The 22,568-nt window shown below is 41.7% G+C and overlaps 2 protein-coding genes across 3 annotated transcripts; both read left to right on the top strand.

Annotated features, from left to right (window-relative positions):
• Nucleotides 1–2,576: 2,576 nt before the first annotated feature.
• Nucleotides 2,577–10,277, top strand: lca5 (lebercilin LCA5). The gene is made up of 9 exons (XM_071902403.2): nucleotides 2,577–2,665; nucleotides 3,888–4,309; nucleotides 4,870–5,111; nucleotides 5,516–5,821; nucleotides 6,687–6,824; nucleotides 6,948–7,044; nucleotides 7,572–7,708; nucleotides 7,830–8,028; nucleotides 9,104–10,277. The coding sequence occupies exons 2-9, from the start codon at nucleotides 3,910–3,912 to the stop codon at nucleotides 10,042–10,044; spliced, it is 2,460 nt and encodes an 819-aa protein (XP_071758504.2). The 5' UTR covers nucleotides 2,577–2,665; nucleotides 3,888–3,909; the 3' UTR covers nucleotides 10,045–10,277.
• Nucleotides 10,278–11,660: 1,383 nt separating this feature from the next.
• Nucleotides 11,661–18,280, top strand: fam167ab (family with sequence similarity 167 member Ab). 2 transcript variants are annotated; one of them, XM_071902357.2, is made up of 4 exons: nucleotides 11,661–11,774; nucleotides 15,129–15,707; nucleotides 16,489–17,212; nucleotides 17,245–18,280. In XM_071902357.2, exons 2-3 carry the CDS (start codon nucleotides 15,342–15,344, stop codon nucleotides 16,750–16,752), a joined length of 630 nt encoding a protein of 209 aa, XP_071758458.1. In that variant the 5' UTR covers nucleotides 11,661–11,774; nucleotides 15,129–15,341; the 3' UTR covers nucleotides 16,753–17,212; nucleotides 17,245–18,280. The 2 variants fall into 2 exon arrangements, with proteins under 2 accessions (XP_071758458.1, XP_071758467.1); XM_071902366.2 differs by having other exon boundaries at nucleotides 11,693–11,779.
• The last annotated feature ends 4,288 nt before the right edge of the window (nucleotides 18,281–22,568 follow it).

The raw sequence follows: 22,568 nt of genomic DNA, 5'->3' as shown, positions 1-22,568 counted from the left end.
TATTCCCAAAATAACGACTCTGGATCCCCTCCGACTGGAAGTGTGTTTTAGATGAGAGCAGACGCGCGTCTCCAATATTTATACTGAGCCATGATAATTCAGCGTGCGCTACTGCTGCCTGCCGCGCTCAGCGCTCCTCTCCAGTGTCAAGTCACAGAGAATAAAACATGTACTTCCGGTTATAACTTTCAAAATAAAACCTTTCTAGACGAACGAATGTTAGAACATGAAGTGTCACATTTGCTGCTAAAAGGACAAAGATTTGAGTGTTTAAGTAGGGGGAAAAAATTACAATGCAAGTAGCCTACATAAAGGATAATAATAGTCTTCTCAAATTATAGCAAAATATAAACAATAGCCTAGGTCTAATAAGTCCTACATTACAAATATCCATCATTTAAAAATTGGAATAGGCCTATGTATTTGGTAGACCTAGTGTAGATAGGCCTACAAAGAACCACCAGAACCACAAGATAACATACAAATTAAACATTAGCCTAATTAAACAAAGTTTAGTTGGCATGGTTACAGTATATTACATCCAATTTACCATTGAAAATATGCCACACCTTCATATTACTGTAGGCCTATGCCTAACATACAATTACAAGTAACACAAGTCCAGTCTCTAGCACAACCAAACACCTTTAAGCCCAAACAAACCAAACAAACCAAACCACTCACACTCAATATTTAATGTTCTGATTACAGAGTAGACTAGTTCTTTCGGATTTTGGCTGTTGTGTATTATCTCAACACATCATGGTTGTTATTTTTTAACGTGACAGTTTATTATACTTTTATTTTGAAGGAAAACCGCTTTACTTCTGGTGTTGTTTCTGGCAGCTTGACGCAACTATACTCTACTCCCCCAGCTGGCTGCTACCGTCATGATCAGCTGCTCTGGCGGTGGATTCATTAAATGATGGGAAATGTAGTTCTCTTTAGAATTTTGGCAGCATTTTAATGATGAAAATAATTTACAGTAGCCTACAACAGTCATGGGCTCTCAGGGATATAAAGAAAAAGAAACGCAGGGTGGGTGCACACCTTTTAATAGCTTTAAGGTGAATGGGTTTTCCAAGATGCATTTAGTTATAAGACCCAAATTCAATAATTTAAATACTCTAGATTTAAATGTAAAAAAAAAAAAAAAGGTATTTTGCTGTGAATGTAACATTTCAAGTCAGCCCACGAACACTCACCACAGTTCTCTTTAAGAGAACTCTTTCTGCCAGACTGTTTCGTCTGGCAGAAAGAGTAGACTATTTCGTATCCAAATCAATTTGAAACTGGCCAAGTTCATTTTAATGGAGTAACATCAATGTCTAATCTTACAAGTGATCTCTCTGACCTTTTGGCAGCATAATTTCTTGCAGAGGTGTTGGGTTTTGTAAGAGCGCCACACATTGTAAAAGTGAGAAATAATTTGCATCATTGTCACATGAAACCGAAATGCCCAGCAAACTTTACCAACATTATTAAGCCAGTTCATATACTCGTATTTGCATCATAAGAGTCGGAGTAATTAAATAACAAATTCAAAATGGTTCAGTAGGGATACCTCACCTAGGGTTGAAGGGTTCCCACGAATTGATGATGTATCACAGCGCCACTCTGGCGTTAAAGTGAACTGCAGCGAAATGCAACGGTTGCCATGGTGCGGCGTCAGCGATAGGACTGTCAGGAGCTAAGGACTAGGCGTGGACTCACCGGACAGAAAAAAACAGCAATCTGACCGCTTATCCCCGACTTGCTGGGTAGCTACCCCGCCTTGCTGTTTTACATCGGATAATTATAGGACTGTAAATCAAACGGCATTCTAAAACAAGAGTCCTGGTAGTGTATTCGCATAACGGGAGGGCGAGTGTGCCTCATGTTAGTAGTAACTCTTAGCTAACGTTCGCTAGCTAGCTAAGTTAACTTGCTAATGCTAGCTAGTAGTAAAAGCTATCTAACGGCAGCCAGCCAAGCCAAGCCTATTGCTTGCTACTCATTTTTAAAACAAATAAATTACAATTCAAGGGGATATAAAGGCAAAAACGGAAAACGGACAGGTTGGTGCTAACGGATACGTTAAACCTAACGGTACAACACACTGTCGATAGCCAATCACCTGTTGATAGCCTTAGGTTTTTGTTGTTACCATGCTAGGTGTCAGTTAACGTTAGCTAGTTTTAGTCCTACAGTAACTTTAGCTTCCTACACAGCTTCTTTGGCTAACATTTGCTAATGTTAGTACGTTCAAATGCCTTTGTGCTATGTCTCCCTTATTTCTGTCTTTTTGCGTTGATAATGTTTGTGGGTAACGTTAACCCGACTAGGTGTGTGGTGCGTTTGACGCATTACAGGTTGTTACTGGGGTGATTTCGCAGACCGTCTTAGTTACAACAATGCACCTGTCAACAGCAGACGGCCTACTTTAATCCAATCTGTTGGTGTCACAAGGAGCAGGCTACGCCAGCTACTACAGCCGTATCACTCCGTTGATAAGCATCTATTTGTATATTTGTTTTCACCAGACAGCTCGCAAATGACCTGATTGCATAGATTTCCTCAGCTAATAAGGTTATCATGAGCCCTAGAGACTGTCAGATACAAGCATGATAAAGAAGATGTGAATAATGATGACGTCAGAGAAGATGGGGATGATATGATCAGTCTGGTGAGTGTTCAAATAATGTGACATTGACACGACTGTAGCCTTCATCCAGACTAAGGTCCCTTTAGACAAGAGTTGGTGTACCTGCAATTAGCACATAATGGTAATTGAAATCATTACCTGGTAATTAACCATTACCAGAGGGGTAAAAACACAAGGACAGAAAAACTAGACGTTCAGTGTTCTGCTCAAGGCACCTTGGGAATGATTAAATCTGTAATCTACTGATAATAAGACTTTCATACCATCAGGCTGCGGTGACACTTATTAGGTCTGTAGGCTGTACAACCAAGGTTAAGGCTGTTTCTAGAGAAGAGCCCACAATCAGGTTTGGGACCTGACCTAATAAGCCTGACCTAGATGCTGCCTGTGTGTATTGCTGTTGTCATGGATATTTGGCCATCAAGTGATTCTATTATTGTCAAGGGTGATGAAGGGGCCAGGTCACTGCATGGCCTTTATATCTTCATATTTCCTTAAAACAGATGTGTAGGCTGCTTAACAATAGTCTTGAGATTTGTGTTTGTTCTTTGAACTATGAACCACGATTTTATTCAATATTTAGTAGAGAGAGAGAGAAAGAGAGTGTGTATGTGTGATTATGCTCAGCAACAGTTGATCTGGCTACTCAATAAGTCAGCAGAGCAGACGGAGGCAGGCTAGTATTTTGTGTGACAGCACTGGTGTGGAATAGTGATATCATACATCATGCAGCCTCATGGAAATTTCCACCTCTTGTGTATTGTCGCTTAGTGACTAAGACACACAGTACGGAAAGCCTGAGACAAACCAGTTGGCCTAGCTTCTTATTACCGTTTTGGATGAATTTTGAGATGTTTCCTCTTGCTTGCCCAGTACAAATGTTGAAATGAGTTTACCAGAAGATTTTGTCCAATCTAGAAGGCAGGCCTAGGCCTATATATTAACCTGCTAAACCGGGTACAGCTTGTCTGGCCTAGTATTTTATGCCCTTTTCCCATGTGAAGAAGTTTAATTTGAACAATGGAAGAGTAAATTGGTAATTTAGCCTAGTCAGTTCTCAATCAGCATAACTTAATCTGTTACTCAGATGAACTCAAGGTGACCAAGGGTTAACATGCCCTTTTCAATTTTAACTTGAAATTGTTACACATAAAAAATCATAATGTTATTTGATGTGTGCTTGGTTCATTTCTCAATCCATGTGTGTAAATTCATGGCTGTGATCATTTGTCCATCTATACAGCGTTTCTATACAAAGTAACACCATGGAATCGGAAAACACCGCCCACCCCTACGAAGACAACCGGGATGCTGACCAAAGTCGCCACTCCCTCCGGAGTACAAAGAAAGATCCCCGAGCATCGTCATTCCAAAAACAGAAACACAACAAGAGCTTCCATGACAAGAGCCAGAACTTGGATGAAAAGGAGGGATGTGCTGAGGACAGGTCTAAAACACGAATCTGGGATCCAGATCCAGATCGGGATCAGATATCGGACGGAGAGAGACGGAGAAGCAGTGGATCGTTTTATTCGGAGGATTATGAGAATGAGTCTCCCTCAGAGCGCTCACTCTCACCATACTCCCGGTCCCGGACGCCATCCCCCACCCCACAAAGAGGGGTACGTGCAAAGAGGATTTCTAGCAGCCCCTTCTACAAGACGGGTGGTAAGCACATTGGAACATACACGCACCATCCAAGAAAGGGCAGCTGTTGATCAAATTAAGTCTAGATAGACAGATGGACAAGTCAAACACACATAGGAGTCCAGCCTTTGTTGTTGAAGTGCTATTGATTGTCCAGCAGGTGGCAGTATAAGACACATTTCACTATGGTGGTTTCTGAAAAAAATGTAACAACCCTCTTTTAAAACACTGAGTATTTTCATGAGAACAGATTATCACAGTCTCAAATCTAGTTTATAGACCAAAAAAACATACGACTGCAGTCTCATTTAGATATTAGAAAAAGTCTCACAGCATGCCAATTATGGTTTTATGAGTAGACGTGTCTGATTTGTGTGTCATTAAAAAGTTTCATTGATCTTATAACCTCAACCTTATGGGCTGTGATATCAGTTTATGTGTACCCTAGGCAGTGTGCGTCATTGGGGTGCACTTTTATGTTGATGTGTTTCTGTAATGGCTTGTAAAAAAAAGTCCAAATGTATAATCACATTACCTTTTAATTATTTATACATCATGTATGTTTCTCTACATCACAGGCGGTGTGGGGCGTCGGGGTGTGTCTCGCCCTCAGCGTCCAGGCGGCCAACCCCAGTCTCAGCACCACCGCGGGGGGGTGCGTTCACTGAGCAAGGAGTCCACACCCCCTAAAGACCTGGACCTGGTCACCAAGCGGATGCTGTCGGCCCGCCTGCTGAAGATCAATGAACTGCGTAATGCCCTTGCTGAGCTGCAGCTGCGCACCGACGAGCTGCAAAAGGAGAATCGCATCCTCAGACAGGTAACCCACCAGTTGAGCTGGGGTTGAATTCAAAGAGCCAGGAAGGGGTGGGGGGACTTGCCTTTGAAGCCAAGTCTCAACAGAGTGGGATGTTGCAGTAGTGGCCAGACCCACACACTAAACCCTAACCCTAAGCTAATGTCAGGAAAAGCAATTACATAATCTAGAACTTCAAAATTGTGCATTAAAAGATATAACTCACTTGTTTTTGCTAGCACACCGCCATTTTTCCCAAACTGGTCTTGCTTGAAATACAAAATCGTGTGAGTGAATGAGTAGAACCTTTTTCTGAGTGGACATCCATGAACAAGATCATGGTTTCTTTTCTTCCTCACCTTCTCTAATATCACCTATGGGAGCTTCAAATTAAATTTCTTCTCCTTCTCTTCCTGTCCGTGCTGCAGCTGCAGGTGCGCCAGGAGAAAGCCCTGCAGCGCTACGATGACACAGAGAGCGAGATTGCCCAGCTGCTGTCGCGCCACTCCAACGAGACCCACGCGCTGCGAGAGCGACTCCGGCGAGCTCAGGAGCGGGAGCGGGCATCTGAGCGACGTCTGAAGGACAGCGAGGAGCGGCTGCAGAGGAGTCAGCTGACCATCACCCGGCTGAAGAAGCTGGTGGACCAGCAAGAGTTAGGTCCCAGAGAGGAGCTGAGCCGCAGGCTGGAGGAAGAGAGGTCACAGGTCCAGGAGGCAGAACGCAAGATTAAGGTCATTTTATTTTAGTTTATTTATTGATTTATTTATTTATACAGCAGAGCAATGCATGTTTTGGCAATTCGTTTTGAAATTGAGCACCAGTCTTGGGCTCATTACTCAAGAAAAGTAATATATTACACATTACTCATTAGTCAGTTAAAAGTGATGTTATTACTTTACTTATTATTCCCTGGAAGAACATTTTGAGCTTTTCATTTTTACAAAATTTGGAAATAAGAAATCCACGTTGATATTATGGGTTTTGTGTGTAGATCAGTGACAAAAAAATCCTAATTTATTCCATTGTGAATTCATGCTGTAACACCACACAATGCTGAAAAAGTCAAGGAGGTTGAATACTATCTGAAGGCACTGTATAAATAGCTAGTAACTACAGGAGGATATACAGTATATGTTGATGGATAAATTATTTGACACAACTGGCCATAATATTTTACTCTTAGCCTTTTTCTTAGTAAGGTTACTTTGGGTAGGCCTAGATGCAGTATGATATGAATGAGGAGACCTTAGCTACAGATGAGATTGCAGAGGCTGTGGTACAGTAGGTATAAAGACCGTCAACTGAGAACAACAAGTAGCACATAATCTCTCCCAGGTATTCTCAGGCTCACAGATTTGTCTCCTTGGTAACTTATGGGTATCTGGTTTGGGAGTTTATATGACAGCTAGGTAACCAGTTGCTGGAATAATACAGACACTCAATTAACTCACTACATAATACATATGGGCCTCTGAGATCCACAGGTCTACCAGCAAGCTAAAATAGGTAATTTGCTTCACTTTTTTTCATCTGTCATAAGCTTTGGGTTTTCTCTGTGTCATGCAGCAACTGGAAACTGTGTTTGTGTGTTTGTAGGAGATGGAACGCAGCATGGAGCTGAGCAATGGTAGTTACCAGAGGCAGCTGGCTGCAGAGAGAAAGAAGACCGTCAATGCTCAGGAAGAGATCAGGGCTATGCAGGAGGAGATGGAACGACTGGGCAATAAACTCAAGGTGTATACATACAAAAATGTACACAAAAATACACACATCTATGTGTGTGCACACAGATGTATAGGTTTAAAATAGCAGATTGTTCATGGTCAAAAAATGTAATCTAATTTCTTTCCCAATCAGGAGAAGGAGAGAGAACTGGATGCCAGGAACATCTATGCCAACCGCATGGTGAAACCCTCACCTAGAAAAGACACTGACAATGGGACAAAAAGGAAGGGTAAGGCCTGACTGTGTTGGTTGCTGTTCATGATTTTCCTTGCATTTGTATATATGAATGCATGAGCATATTTGTTTGTGTGTTTGTGTTAGTACGTGGAAGCACAAGCTTATCTGTGTGTTTTTCTAAACTCAGTCTCATATTTCTCATGAAACCTGGAGCTTTAATAATGTGTGTATCTGAATATAAAGTCTGTATCTGAATACAAATGTCAGAGTTCCTATGGTCATGGAAAATCTGGAAGACTCAAGAAATTAGAATTTTGTGTTCACCACAAAAGTTGTGGATTATTATCCAAAAGGGTTTGGAAATGTCATGGAAATTTGTTTGTAATGTTCTTTTTTTGAACTGCTGTGTGGCTTCGCTGGTAGCCAATCTAGTTGCATTTGAAGGCATAATAATAAAATGATGACCTGGGGCATTTAAATCAATTGAACAAATTAGCACCATATGTCATTGGATAGTTGTGGAATGTGCATTAGCTTAAATCAACTCTGATGTGTACTTTGTGTTCATCCCATCTGTAGTCCCCAGCAGGAACAGCACCAAGGCAGTGCAGACTGACGACAGGACGTTAAGTGTGGACTTCCCCACGCCTCCCCCTGCCATCACCGAAGGCAACGAATACAGCGAGCAGGCACCCGACGACTACCTATCACTCAAGGTAAAGTGTCTCCACTTCACCTTCTCCACCATTCACGTTTCATCCTCTGGTTTTGACCTCACTCTATCACTGTTATCAATCAATGTCATTCAGATCAATCTCAATCAATTTCTCTTAACAGGAGCTTGACAAAGTGGACAGAAGACAGACAGAAACAGGGGACAGGGAGGAGCGAGACTGGGAACAGCAGAAGACGAGAGACAGAGAAAGAGATAGGGAGAGGGAGTTGGAGAAGGAGAGAGAGCGGGAGAAGGAGGAGAAACAGCGACTCAACCAGGAACTGAACGCCCTTGAAGAGAAGGCAAGGAGACTAAGAGATGGTAAGAACAGTAAGTAAAGAGTGTACCTGCACATCCCTATTGTATTTGAAAAACTGGTGAAAAACCCAGCTATGTTTAGCTTCCTCCTTGTGAGGGGGAAACGTTTTAAAAAGTATGAGAGTCGTAAAACCCATGGGAACAGCTTTATAGCATGCATGCTAGGAATTTCAACCACATTCTAACTCCATGATCTTACCAGACCCAACTGTTTCCTGACTGTAATCCATCCAAAACAGGAAACATGATATGATGAAGTAAATTACCAGCATGAACTAAGCACAAACAATCCAGTTGAACAAGGTTTTACCTTTTGCTGCATAGGAATTATGTGGTAATACCTAACCTAGTTGTCAAACCTATCTCCTTGGCTTTCACTTAATGTCACAACTGCCATCTGCAGCCATTTTGTGCTGGCCTTCCCTCCCAGTAATCTTTAAGTATAATTTATGTGGGGACACAAAATCGCTAGTTATGTATTTACTAGCTAGTCAGTCATGCATGTTGCAACTGTGGTCCATCCTGAGCATCTGCAAGGAGGAGGAAGTCAGAAGTGTCTGAGCGGCCCAGAGGAGAGTAAGGCTCACAGCTAGAGAGGGACAGTGGGTATACTGTATACACACCCTGGTCCTGGTCAAAACTATATTTGAAATAGTAGCATTTCGCTTAAATAGAACATTTTCACTCTTTAGTGTGCAACCTCCACATGAGGGCTACTGTCATCAGTATGGGAATATTGGGATCTGTAATCACAGCATTCACTTTCATTTTGAACATCTACAGTTATATTGTACTACTACTCACATGAAAACTTTGCAGAATATAAATAGGAGATGTTTTCAGCCCTTGGCCTGGAAAAGTCTGCATTCATTGATTTTCTCCAGGACTGCTGAGTTGATGGTTGATGGGATCTAAATGAGCAACTAGTTGCATTGATTTCTGTGCCTAAGCAAGAGTGAAACTAAAGACTATAGACATAGTGTACCGCTTTGTCTGCCTCATCCTTGTAATGCTTCTTATTATTTTGGTGATAAAAAGTAGTGACTTTTACTTTATTCAACATACACTATGTCCACAGGCTGGGAGAAAGAAAAGGAGGAAGAAGAGAGAAAGAGGATGAGTCACCAATTGAACCACAAGGAAGAAGAGAACAAGAGGAAGCGTGGCCAGGTCCAGGAAGAGGTGGAGAGGTGGAACCAGGAAGCTCTGGCCCACCAGCACGCGGCAGACGGGGTGCGGCGCAAGAAAGAGCAGCTACTGGCTAAGATGCGCGAGATTGACCGTCAAAACCAGCCGGCCCCGGACCCCATGTTTGCTGAGACTGATCCTTCCGAGTCCAATCAGGGTACCGCTGCCCGTTCCTCTTCCCGTTTTTCTGAGCCGAGAAACCAGAATTCTTCCATTTTCAGCTTCACAGAACCGGAGGAGTCGGCGAGTTTACGTGCTGGTGCTGGAAGCAGGGAGGGTGGGAAGAGAAGAGCAGGCATAGAGGGTGGAGTAGGAACAACGGGGATGGGGAGGAGAGGAGTACGGGCACAAAGCTCCAACGAGGACTTTGCATTCGGAAGCTACGCGCCTTCTTTCGGAAATCCGGCTTCCCGGGGCTCTTCTGGTTTCCCTCCACCTCCGCCCAAAGAGGACAGGGACTCTGCATTAGAAGCAATAGGGGTTTTCAGTCTGGGAGGGATTGAGAAAGAGAAAGAAAAGGAGGCGGAAAGAGGGGTGGGAAAGGAAGGGAAGGAGAGGAAGACTAACCTAATGCAGCAGCTGTTTGGATCGCTGGTGGTGCCTGCTGGTGACAACGCCAACTCCTCCAATAAAATGGAGGTCCTCAGTAGTCCTCCAACCACCAATGGAATACGTTCAAGAAGGGAGGGACCGCTCAACTTCAACTCGGAGTCCTCCGCTACCATCACTCCCCCAGCACCCGTCCTAAGCACCCTACACGTAGCCGAGAGCAGACCCGCCATCCGTGCCATCGCCTCATTTGATGACGACATAGAGGAACTCACTTTATGATTAGCTGAAAGAAGGAAATCCATTGATTTTCACTGTAATGACACAACAGTTTCAACATTCCTTTAACCAAACTGAGAAGTTGACAGTTTCAGTATCTGAAGTACTTATAATGATGATGAATTTAGTTATTAAACCTGTAAAGGCACTGTCTTATTGTGCTGCATCAGTGTCTTTCAAGTTGCAACAAGTGGAGAATCTGTAATTGAATATGGTTGTCATGCACTCAGGTAAGTGTGTGTATGTGTGTATGTGTGTGTGTGTGTATATATATATATAGACATTATACAGTATATAAATGGCAAAGATACAGAAATGAGTTAGTTGTGCAGATGCTGGGTATATATAAATGATTTTTTAACCCATTGATTCATTTTGATGCACTTTTTTAACTATTGGTGCAAATTTATCTTTTTTTAAGTTAATTTATGGTACACTTTGGTACCTTTTTGGAAGTTAAAGACAAGCTTGAAAGGCATGGATACAATAATGTTTATGAGTCCTCTTTTAAGCTATATGCCATAAGAATGTATAGTGAGTGATATGACATAATCACACTATTTGTAGAGTGGGTGCTATATGTTTGCGGGTCTGACAATTATATATTAGAGGGTTTCAAAATTGATTTTTCTGCAGGCTTATAATAAATGCCTCTATCACCTCTAACAGAGGAAAATGTTATTGTCCCTATACAGAAACAAGGTAATAACGCTGTTGAAATATTGTTGAATAATCAACATAATATTCAAGTTCATTTAGACCCAGTACAATCAAGTCTGTATAGCCTGTGTGTATAGCCTATAGTGTGTGGAATTGAAAAGAATCTGTCACAATTTTGAGTGTTGGGTGTTTGAGGGTCGATATGCTGATGCCAGTTCTACCTACTCTTTCAGACAATCACAAATAAAACTTACCAGTAGACCTACTGTCTAACATTAAGCTATCAATACCGAATATTGACAATATGATAATGATGAAAAGCTGAGCCTGTTGAGTAATTTAAGGAAAAAACGATATTGAAGTGTAATACAGACAAAAGTGTTGCGTTGTCTCCCTTTATTTATTTATTTGTTTTCTGTGTAACTTTTATAGACTTACATCCCATATCTATCATAGCGTATTCCTATAGGGATTTCTAGTTTGTCTGTGGTACTCAATTGTAAGTTTGCAGTGACCTCACTGTACCTGATGGTATTGTTTATCTTCTGTGGTACCATCATAATTTCCCTACAGGGACTTAGTTTTGAAGTGATATTTGTATGACATTCTTTTATTTATCATTATAGGGTTACTATGTTTTTTTAGTTGTTTTTTTATATGTAACCAATGAAAACTTTGTGGCTTATCAGTCTGCATTCCTCTTTTTCATCCTTTGTACAGTTGTCATTATTGTTTGTAAAAAAGTTAATTTGTTGAATTTTGTTGAATGAAAATAAATCATAGCCTAATAAGAGTAAAACCGTTGCCTGGTTATCAGACCGTGGCGCAATTGCAGCATAAGGACAGAGGAAGCCTGATAGGGATTCCTGGGATGTCTCCAAGCAACCAAAACCTGACGCAACCTTACCGCCCCTCCTCCGGTCCCTCTCTGCTCAAAAACAAGTGGACCGCGGAGCTGTGGAGGGAATTAGAGATAACATCACAGCGCGCGGACTTGTGATACCTTCACTGATATGGCTGTTTGGATCAACAGTGGCCGGACAGAAGTTGGACTGCGCAGCACGGAGATTCTTGTAAGGTATACGCTCCATACGCAGTTTGCATTATAGCATGTCTAGTGATGGTTGGTTGAACTGACTAACCTTGCAACACGGTAACTGAAAAGCTACAGTATGTCTGTTCACGTGTAAAAAATGTGGAGGCAAGACGCCACGCAGCTCATCACTGCGGTGATGTGCGGGGATTTTTGTGCGTCTAGACGCTATTCCAGTAAGTTCAACTTAAACCCTAATTGTATATGTGGCATCATCTTTGACCTACAGGTATAATGCATATAGGCTATTTCCTGACGAAACCAATAAGAGCCACATCGTAGCCTATACTGATAAAAACTAACTGGGCCACATGCCAAATTTCCAATTCTTTGCATATGTAAATGTTTTGCGCAAATGACAGACACGCTCTATTCATTTGCAAACTTGGACACAGTTTTGTATAGGCTTAGTGACATGTTTTCCCGTTTTTTGTGCGGAGACTGCAATAAGCTCAAGTGAACCAGTCAAAACAAATAAGAAAAGAAAATTAAGACTCAATACTTGTTATTGCTGTTATTACTGAAGACATTAACCACTCCGGTTTCACAACTGCTATACACTCCCATAAAATAGTTTTGCAAGTTATTTAGGAAAGAATGTCTTCTTTTTTTTTTCTTTCTAACAATATAGTAATGAGACAAAATATTTAAATGTGACTAAAAAAAACACAAGGAAACATAATTGCAGGTCAAAGACATGCCTTTTCCTAGATAACCGAGTACCTTTGATTTTGTTTGATGTAGCCTATAACCTTTATAGACCTAGATGCAGTTTTACTTGAAGTTAGGCTTCCTTATTCTTTTCTGAATGACGTGCAACCAGGAAAGCACCTGTTGACAGTGATACCCAATAGGCAGTTCTCTCTCTTCCTGTTGTTATACGTTTAAGTTTCAGGTTGGAGGGGGGGGGGGGGGCAATTTATCTACATAGCAACTAAAGTCTCGTATTATTATGGTAACTCGCTGTAGTCATCTAATAATATGGGAATCCAGTGTGCCATACAGTCTTTGCTCTGTGCCTTGATGAATGCATTTTATGTGAACAAAGTAGGCTAATTATCACTTTGGTATAACCTGTGATCTTACTGAGCATTACCATGGATAATGCAGATATTCCAGTGTATACCAGCACATAATCCACAGTCCACTTTGCAACTCAACATCTTTGAATTGGAATGACAGCTCAGAGACTCATTATGTTATAGAAGCTATGGAAAGACGCACAGTAAGCCTAGATCAGTTACAATGCGGTTATGTTTGTTATGTAGACACTGACTACATGTTCCAGATAGAAGACCCAGACATCCTGAGCTGTCTGGTCAGACCAGGTTTTGGCATCTGATACTCCCAACACCACAAAATGGATTTTATTGGTGTGGCATCCCTGCTACTGGACGTTGCCGAGCAATCAAAATCTGCAGTCAGTAGCCATGAAACCAGAGGAATGTTATGGGTGGAAGACTGGCATGCCTGGTGATTTGGATGCCAGTTGGGACATTTGGATAATGGGGAGAAATGGTCTTTCTTTCCTAAGCTCCATTAGTGTCATTATTTGCCCCAAGCCGCATTTGATATTCAGGATGTAAATTTTGGCTGCCTTGAGATGAAGATTTCCTGCTGGTCTGTCTGAAAGTGCCTGGGTTCACCAGAAGTGCCTCTTAAATTACTAGGCAGCCAACAAACAAGAAGAGGATTGTAATGAGTGTGGCCACTAAAGATGCTGTTATTTACAGCATATCAGAGAAAAAATATATATGTGACTAAATATACTCTGGGTTTCTTGCTGTTACCTGTTTCTTATGCCCTTTATTTGACAATTGAAGAACATAACAGATCATTATATTCCATATGCTCGACATAGTGCACTTTCACACACACCTTCTATGTCCTCTAAACATGTTTGCTCAGTAGTTCTCTTTCACAATCTAAATCACTTCCTTACTGTACATACACGGTCTTTACAAAGTCTTTAAAAATGCATGTGGCATGGATTTTCCTCCTCTAATGGTCTCCTGTAACAATGCAGTCTCCAGAGACACATTGATTCCTGTAGAGAATAAGTACAGGATCCATTCCCCCAGCATTTATAATCCAGCCACTCTGCACAGTCAGAGGTCTATTTTACCTTGCAAAACAGCCAAGCCTATCATTAGATACAAGGGCAATGACTTCACTGCTGGTCTGCTGTGCCCATTATGGAATAACCGAGCGGTAACCACTTACCGAGTGCTTGAAGACTTTGCGAGAGGACCTGAGCCAAAAGAACCGCTTTTACTGCCTCTGTCACTGTTAAAAGAGTATGTTTATGCTATATCATCTAAGAGGCTGTTCTTTCAGTTCTTTGTTTCCTGGGGTTGGCTTTCCTCTGGTCCTTCACGCCCATCCCACAGTGTTTCTGAACTGGTCAGAGTGAATATTGATGTTTTGACTGAAAAGTAATGAAAAAAGTAATGAAATGAAACCAGGAAGTTGCCATATTCATGCACCTTGGGTTTATCACTCAATTTGAATTGGGTGAAGGCTCTGTAGGACTATTTTGACAGTATGATAAACACTACATTACGAATATGGGCTCCCTTTAAAAATGTAATGCGCTATTAATTTTTAACTGCTGCCTTAAGGGCAAAATATACATCGTTGAACAGTCCCTTTTAACTTTGTCTTCCCCACAAAAAAGGCATCATCAAAATAGGTCTACAGTAATTGACTCTACCCATGTCATTTGTCTATTGAGGCATGGACTGAGTGTACTGAGGAACGCTCAAATCCGCTCATAATGACCAGTATCGGTTGAGGTTACATATGTTTTTGGTCGTTGATAGAAGGATTGCAGTAAAAGTACAAGCGTATCAGACAGTCAGCCCACTGTCAGTCTTCTGTCACCGTCTCTTCAGGTTGCTTAAGGCTAAGCCCCGAGGACAGGAGGCAGAAAAAATGCTGATTCATTTACAGTGCCTGTGTTGTTGCTATGGAAACGGCTTGTTCCCATTAAATGGAAATCCTGGAGGTGTGTTCCTCAGTGTGCTGCCGATCCTTTTTATTTAACATATAACGACAAAATGCCAAACGCTTGAGTCGATTTCAAGTACTTAGCTGTCTCAGAAGAAAGGAGTACACTAGTATTAGGTACATGTGGACCATCAGCTGCATTTCATTCTCTCTCAGGCATATTTCAGCCTGTTAAATGACCAGGTCTACAAGCCTGCAAGCTGAGGTTTAGCCTTTATGTCAGATGTCATTAGTGTTTTGTCTCTTGTCATTTGAAGATGCTTGACAGTGGTATGCTCAGCAAATGTGAAAGCATTTCATAACATGCATTTTGTTTCCGTTACAGTTCTAAACATTCCCTGCTTCCGAAACACCAAAGGGAAATTTTGAGGAGCCTTTGAAGATTTGATGAAGAAATTTCCAATGAGTGAAGCTTTTGGGGTATCTCAGTATCCATCCACATGAACTGTGCTGACTCAGAATAGAGAGAGCAGGCATAGGAAGGACGACACATATGCCTTGACACATTTTTGAGGAGCTCTTTTTATTGATCAGAATAATGATGGAAGCACCCTCAGTTCCTCAGATCATGGTGGACACAGCCAGTGACCTGGAAGAAGCAGAGAAGGAAGATGCGGGACTGGCTGCAGATGACCATCTCATGACCTTGAAGGCTTTGACAGAGAAATTAAGACTGGAGACCAGGAGACCTTCCTACCTAGAGTGGAAAGCCCGGCTGGAGGCGGAAAGCTTCGGAGATTCGGGAATTGGAAAAGACCCGGTCCAGGTGGAGCCTGAGGGGAAGCAAGTCCCACCGAAAGAGACTGTAGTGAACGCAGGTGTGATTCAGTGCAAGTTGCCTTCAGGTGTGTTGAAGGGATTCGGGAATATCGACGAGGCTCTCAACTGGCTCAGGAAAGAACTGGTGAGGAACTGGTTACATTCCTTAAAATAATCAAATTTCTCATGTAGCTTGGAAATAGGGGGCAGTCCTATTACAAAGACATTGTTTAGAAATTTACTCCGTCATATGATGGATACTAATAGCAGAGGACTTGCAGTTCAAGACCAGAGAGAAAAGAATCTCATTCAAGTTATCGTGAGCGAGATTGATTGGGATTCATGAAGTGGAGTCAGACCTTTTCATACACAGTTTCTGCAAGTGTAATCAATTTTACAATGTTCAGTTACATTGCACATTCACCCGTGGTTCACATGCTTGGACTGAGCACGCAAAGAGGCGCTGGCTTCTCAGATTGTTTGAAAGCAGACTCATATTCACGCCGCAAACATTCTGCACAAAGACAGCGGACAAAAGAGAGATAATGCCGAGAGTGCTTATGCTGAGAAACTTGTTTGTGGATATCCCACTGAGAGTTTTCTTTTTAGATTTTGACACACAATAAGGACTGAACTTCCAGTGACCCTAGATAATTTGAACTACGTGAGGAATAGTGATCTGTTGTTGGAATCAAGCTCAGGCCTGAAAAACAATTTAGCATAATAACTGAACCTTGTGTTTAAGTGCTTATAATTAGAGCCAACAGTAAGTTTCATTGTACAGGGTTGATCTCAAAGAAATTCCTCCGTACATCTTACAACAGACTTTATAAGTACTGTAAGTTTTATTATACAGAAGGTTGCATGCACAGTATTCATTATTTCTGTCTGTCTCCCTCTGTCTTTCTCTCTCCATCCCTTTGCAGACGGAGATGCGCCTGCAGGACCAGCAGCTGGCGAGGCAGCTCATGCGTCTCCGAAACGACATCAACAAGCTAAAGATCGAGCAAACGTGCCACCTGCATCGCCGGATGCTCAACGACGCCACCTTTGGCCTGGAGGAGCGGGACGAGCTGTCGGACCTGCTGTGTGAATGCCCGGTCACCCCGGGCCTCGGCCTTTCCGCCCCACTGCGGCTCATCGGTGTCACCAAGATGAACATCAACTCTCGCCGTTTCTCACTCTGCTAGAGGCGGGGAGAGCACTTCTGCAGGCAGGGTATCCTGAATAAAAGCACACTGTATTAAAGGATAAGTTGGGCAATTTTGGACCTGTATATAATTTGTCTCTTACGTACCTGTAGTACTTGGACCTGCAGACTATATCCCCAAGTCAGCTGTCGGTTAGCTGTGGGTTAACCCTAACCGAGCTCCGTTGCTAGGCCTCTTGCTGCTAACATGAGTCCAAAAGGGGTTTGTCAAAATATCCCCAAAAAAACTGTTTGTAGGCTCCACAGGGGAGTTGAGAGTAAACGGAAAAGTTGTAAAGTACATAAATTAAAATTAGCTTTGATTTCATGACACAGTTCTGCAATGAGGCACACTTTCTTTAATCAGGAAATCACAGAACTATTTTTCTCTGCAGCAACATAGACTGCTGTGGGGTGAAAGTGTGTTACTGGCAGTGTGATCTAGTTTTGCAGACGGTCAGGTCAGGTTGTAAACGATTGCACATGGAGCCAGATAGAGTTTGGTAGAACACTATCCACTGAGTGGAAATGGTGCGGTGCTGCTGCTTTGCGGGCTGTGGATCTAAATATGTCGCTTGGTCGCCATATTGTTTTCACAGACTGGCTTTTTTGGAGATATTTTGACAAACCCCATTTGGACTCTTGTCTTGTGGACTATTGTCTGTGGGTCCAAGTTCTACAGGTATGTAAGAGACAAATAATACATAGGTCAAAAATCGGCAAACTTATCCTTTAATACTATGTTTTCTCCATTGGAACACCCCAGCCATGGCCGTTTGCCATTGGATAGTGATGAATCGTGTATTTAAGCCTGGACCAGATTCCTATATAAGATAAACCTTGACATAAATCCAGTTTCACAGTCCCTATAATCACAGAGAGAGATGTATGTAATTTAGATAATGTATGGTATTTAACAAGTACAGTTTGAGTGTAGTAAGTAGCCTATATTGTCTTTTTGCCACAAAACTTTACTGGGCAGCTACAGTAACAGCAACCTCTGTTTTAAAGTTGCAGCGGATTTTAGACCTTTAGGCTATCATGACCTGAAACTCAAATATTTGCATTTTTTAAATAGCCATCTCATGCTTATCTCTGCCCACTTCTATTAACCGTATCAGTTCTAGTGTTACCAATTAATATTTCAGATATTTTGATATACTTTTATTGTCTGCTAGGGCTTGAATTTTCCAAGCATTTTAATGGTTCGTATATAACAGGCTAGATTAATCAAACAGATTAAATATTTGAATAGATTTCTACTGCATACACTCCTCTGTATAATGTATTCATTCTCTGCCAAGAAACTCAGTGCTTGATGTAGTTTATTGTCCTGAATGTTGATCTCCATGGTTTGTTCTTATAAAAAAAATGCCTTAATATTATTTCATACAAAATCTATACATGCAATGCATATTTTAGTGAGCAAGTAGTAGTATAAAGTACATCAGGCCTGCTTTTTTGTAAAATAAGATATTTGTGATGATGAAATGATTTATTCTTTATAATGACTGTTAATAATGATTAAAAATTGCACTACTTGGTGAACTTGTGAACGTGTTTCCCTAGTTCTCTGCTGAGAGGGTTTGCCTATTATAATGTAAGGAAGTCTTGCACATTCTTGCGGTTTTGGCCGGAGCTTTGCCTTTTTATAACCCGATTGTTGAGATTCAACCGTACTGATCCAACCTGAAAGACAAGCATATTCCAGGAAGTAAACCTCCGAGATGACAGTTGGCTGTTAGTTTGAAACAAAAACATTGTTTATTTTAATAGGATTAAACATTCAGTTGTAACTCATCTAGATCTCAGTGTGTACCAAACTGCAATATTATATAGATCTTGAACACAGTCTGGTCTTGTTATGTTGGCAGTTAGATATAATTGGAGGTAAGTTTTCCTTGACAAACGAGCGGTGGGGGTGGGGTGGGGGGGTATTGCGTTTGAAATGAGAGTGTATGAGATTTGAGTGATGTGGAGTCACTGTGCGCAGAGCAGACACAGTGAAGGGGTTGGGGGGGGTTGAGATGCCCCTCCTTGTGGCCCAGACATACAACACAATTGGAACGAATGAATGTTTCAAGCCTCTCACACACAGTATTGCAGTTCACCGCTATACAAGTCATTCTCCCATTGGAAAACACCTGAACATCTAATTTGTATGCGACAATAGTGGTACAGATTAAACAGATTACCTCCTCAGACAACCATTGAAGTAACAACAGTAGGAATGGTGTGTGCTCCTGCCCAGACTGGTCAGAGTACCAACATCAGGCGATTGGGTTTCTCTGCCCAGCACAATACCAGGCCTTTGTCTCGGTTCACACTGTCCCTTGAGCAGCGTGGCACAATGTCACTTGGCAGGAAAACAAGTCCTATGCCAAACAGCATTAATACCTAGATTTACAACTTCATCTTGAATTACTAAGCCTGTAACTGAACTGAACATACCTCTAGACTGGTTTGTTAAAATATGACACCCAAAATGGGTCATTGTTTCTGGTTTCACACATAAGAGTATGTTTTAAGAAGTGCAGTTGGAAATAACTGTGGAATATAGAGCCATCTAGGGATTAGACCCATTACTTTATCAACCTATGATGTGCTCCCATCCCAACAAAATCTCATCAGTGGCCCCATGATTTCTTTGAGCTCAGACACAGCATCACTTAGACATATCCTGTCAGGATGGAAAGTTAGTGTTTCCCAAGGTCAATACGCTTAGCTATGTATTAAAGTGCCTGGCAGCAGCAGTTGAAAGTGAACAAGCAGGGATGAATTCTTCACCCATTAGGACAGAGAGCTCACTGTGCCATGGAAAGATGCGGTAGATGAGGCATATGCAATAAAGAAGCCTGGATACACTGAACCAGCAGTCTGCACAGTGTGTTATTGTGGGTCTCATCTAGAGGGGGGTGGTACTGGGACGCCTGAAGTTACTGTTTAGCTTTCTGAAGGGGTCAAGGGCCTAATTCCACAAAATATCTATGACTGGAGGTGCTCACTTGATAAACGCAATAAAATACCTGCTCTCACTCACGATCCAGGTTTCTATTTAGGCACTCAACCTAATTAAATAGCACAAAGGATAGTTACATCAGATCCTGTGTAACGGTAAATGTTATGAGCCTGGGTTCAAATGACGATGTCCCGGGATGAAATTTTTTTATCTCACATCCATCTCCCATCTCTCAAGAACCATGGGAAGTTTTGAGCCTATAGCTGGTCTTCTGTTTTGAGGATTCCTCGTGGCCAGCAGACGTACGTTAGCACATGGTAAAGCTCTGGCAAATGACATGAATTCGAGGTCTCTCACCTCCATTCTTCAAATGAGCCTCTCCAAATGAGCCCCTCACCCCATAGCGGTGGGACTTGTGTAAACAGTTGGGAAACGCCTGAGCTGCCACCGTTTTGAGTACGTGTGAAGACATTATCATGGGGTTATGAACATAAGTTTTGCATGTGAGAATAAATGCACCCTGCTCCCTGATCTCCGTGTCGACAAGTGGCATGTCATGAATGACTTTGTTGAGGCTGAGATTTTCATGCATGAGCTCCAGCTTTATGTGAGCCTATCGTTGCTGAAAGCCACAACCCCTTTTGACTGAATGGGTGCAGATGGGGCCGCCACACACATTTTCTACTGAATCACTGGTGAGTGTTGCAGCTATCGGCAGATTCAGGCTGGTGTTGTTTCCTTCTTACAGTAGTGTCAGAGGACCTTATTGATGGTACTGCAAGGGCTTAAAAGCATAAAAGTAACTAATCAAAATCTGTTTATTAAATTAATTGAATTCAAAATATTAGTCCTTTTATCCAACATATGCACATGGTTTCATTAAGCACATGCCTTGGCCATGGATGTAGCTCTGTCTCAGAAAAAAAACTACATCTACTGTATCATGAATGATTTTTGGCTACAGTCAGTATTTGGCAAGGCTTGGCAGACATTCTATACATACTGTACAATTCTTCCAATCCAACAAACTGTTTCTGGAGATATAAAACACTTTTTTGTGCTTATTTAGCTCCCAGTTCTGCCCACCAGCTGTCCCTAAAGTTTAGCGTAATGAGAATTTTATGCCTGACCCATCTTATTTGCATGACAAAATCACTTGACAGGCATAAAATCAGGCACTATCTCTGCTGTTGAGGCATCAAGACCAGTTATCTGGGGCCACAGTCCAGAAAGATGCCAGTAAACCTCCTACAATCAGGCCATATTGTGGGTTTGGATTATCAGTTAATTTAAGGTGATTTGGACAAGAATTATGAATGATGCCATGTTGCCCCTATGGCCCCCATTCAGTTAGCATCTGCAGCAGACCAGTGTCTACATTTTGCTCATATTTGTGTGATGTTAACCACAAAACCAAACCATGCTTTCCCATTTCAGCGAGATTTCTCTTAAGGCAAGGAACCAGCTGAATATCACATAAAAAAAAGGAATTTAAGTTTTAAGTTTAATCATATGCTTTCTAATTACATTGATATCAAGAATTAAGCCAATATCTACAGCTATATAGTTTCATTAGTATTGCATTTCACACCAAAGGGAAATTCTGGTTACACAAATATTATTAAATGGCTCCTCTTCTGTCCGTCTCCCTTATCCGCAAAGAGACAAGTAACAAAGTAGCTTCCGTATTATTGCCTTTGTTGGGCGTTGAGGTGGCTACCATGGAATTTAAAGCCAGTGTCCATCTCATTTGCCAAGACAAACTCCATATATCCAAAACAAATATTGGATGTTGACTTATGTTGGAAAGAGAAACCTTGAGGAGAGTAGCTGTCAGCTGATTGCTATCTTTACCTGTTGTCTTTATCGGTACATGGCATGTTTAACCAAGAGCTCCCAACACTTCAGAGTTAATACTGTCTGACGTTCACACTTCTATATGACTAAAGCAAGTAGCTTAAATTCTGTTCCAGGAATATGCCATTCTAACTTTAACATGACCAACACTCCACAGAGATGCCATGCTCACCATGATGTGTCTGACTCAAGCATGAATGGCCAAGAGAGAAACCTCACCAAGGTGAGCCACATGGAAAAGGCTGGCGGGAATCCCTGAGTGCATCGCACACTGAGGCTTTGTGTGGGAGTGTCTCAGGACGTCCCATCTCAGCAAGGATTTACTGTAAGGGTGAGACATTTAAAGAGCAGAACACCGCAGCCCAGACAAGAACAAAATAAATAGACAAGAGATGTTGAACTACAGTCTTTAATTGCAGCCCAGACAAGAACAAAATAAATAGACAAGAGATGTTGAACTGCAGTCTTTAATTGATGGGCTATTCACCATTTGGGCTTTCTTCTGGATGCCAACTGTCTAAAAGATGTGCCAAGAAATGTCTTCCCTGTTTCCTCATTTGCAACACTTGCCAAGTCAGCTGATACTTTGTTTGACCATCCTATCAATGTTTGATTTACCAGAAAACTTTTAACTACTAATGGCACAGTTAATTTTTAATTGTGTGGAACCCAGCTGGTTCATGTTGAAGAGGCAATATGAATCGCAGACTCCTAAGATTTTGGGTTTAACCACACGATTAAGCCCCTGGAGTGTCAAAACACTGATTCTGACTGTGCTGTGTTGTTGGAAAATACAGATTTAAAAAGGCCAGAGGAACACTTGGGCCTGGTTCCCAGACAGATTAAGCCTTGTCCAGTGCTAAAAATAGCTTTCAATGATGATTTTTCTAAGCATGATATTGATCTGGGAAACAGCCCCTCGCCTTAAGATTGCTTTCCATTTGGGATTAGGCTTTGTGTGTTCCTAGAACACACAACTTTCAACTGCATTTCCAGATTTG

Source organism: Centroberyx gerrardi, chromosome 18, assembly GCF_048128805.1.
Source record: "Centroberyx gerrardi isolate f3 chromosome 18, fCenGer3.hap1.cur.20231027, whole genome shotgun sequence".
In the NCBI taxonomy this organism is placed as follows: domain Eukaryota; kingdom Metazoa; phylum Chordata; class Actinopteri; order Beryciformes; family Berycidae; genus Centroberyx; species Centroberyx gerrardi.
This window is presented reverse-complemented; position numbering and strand designations above follow the sequence as displayed.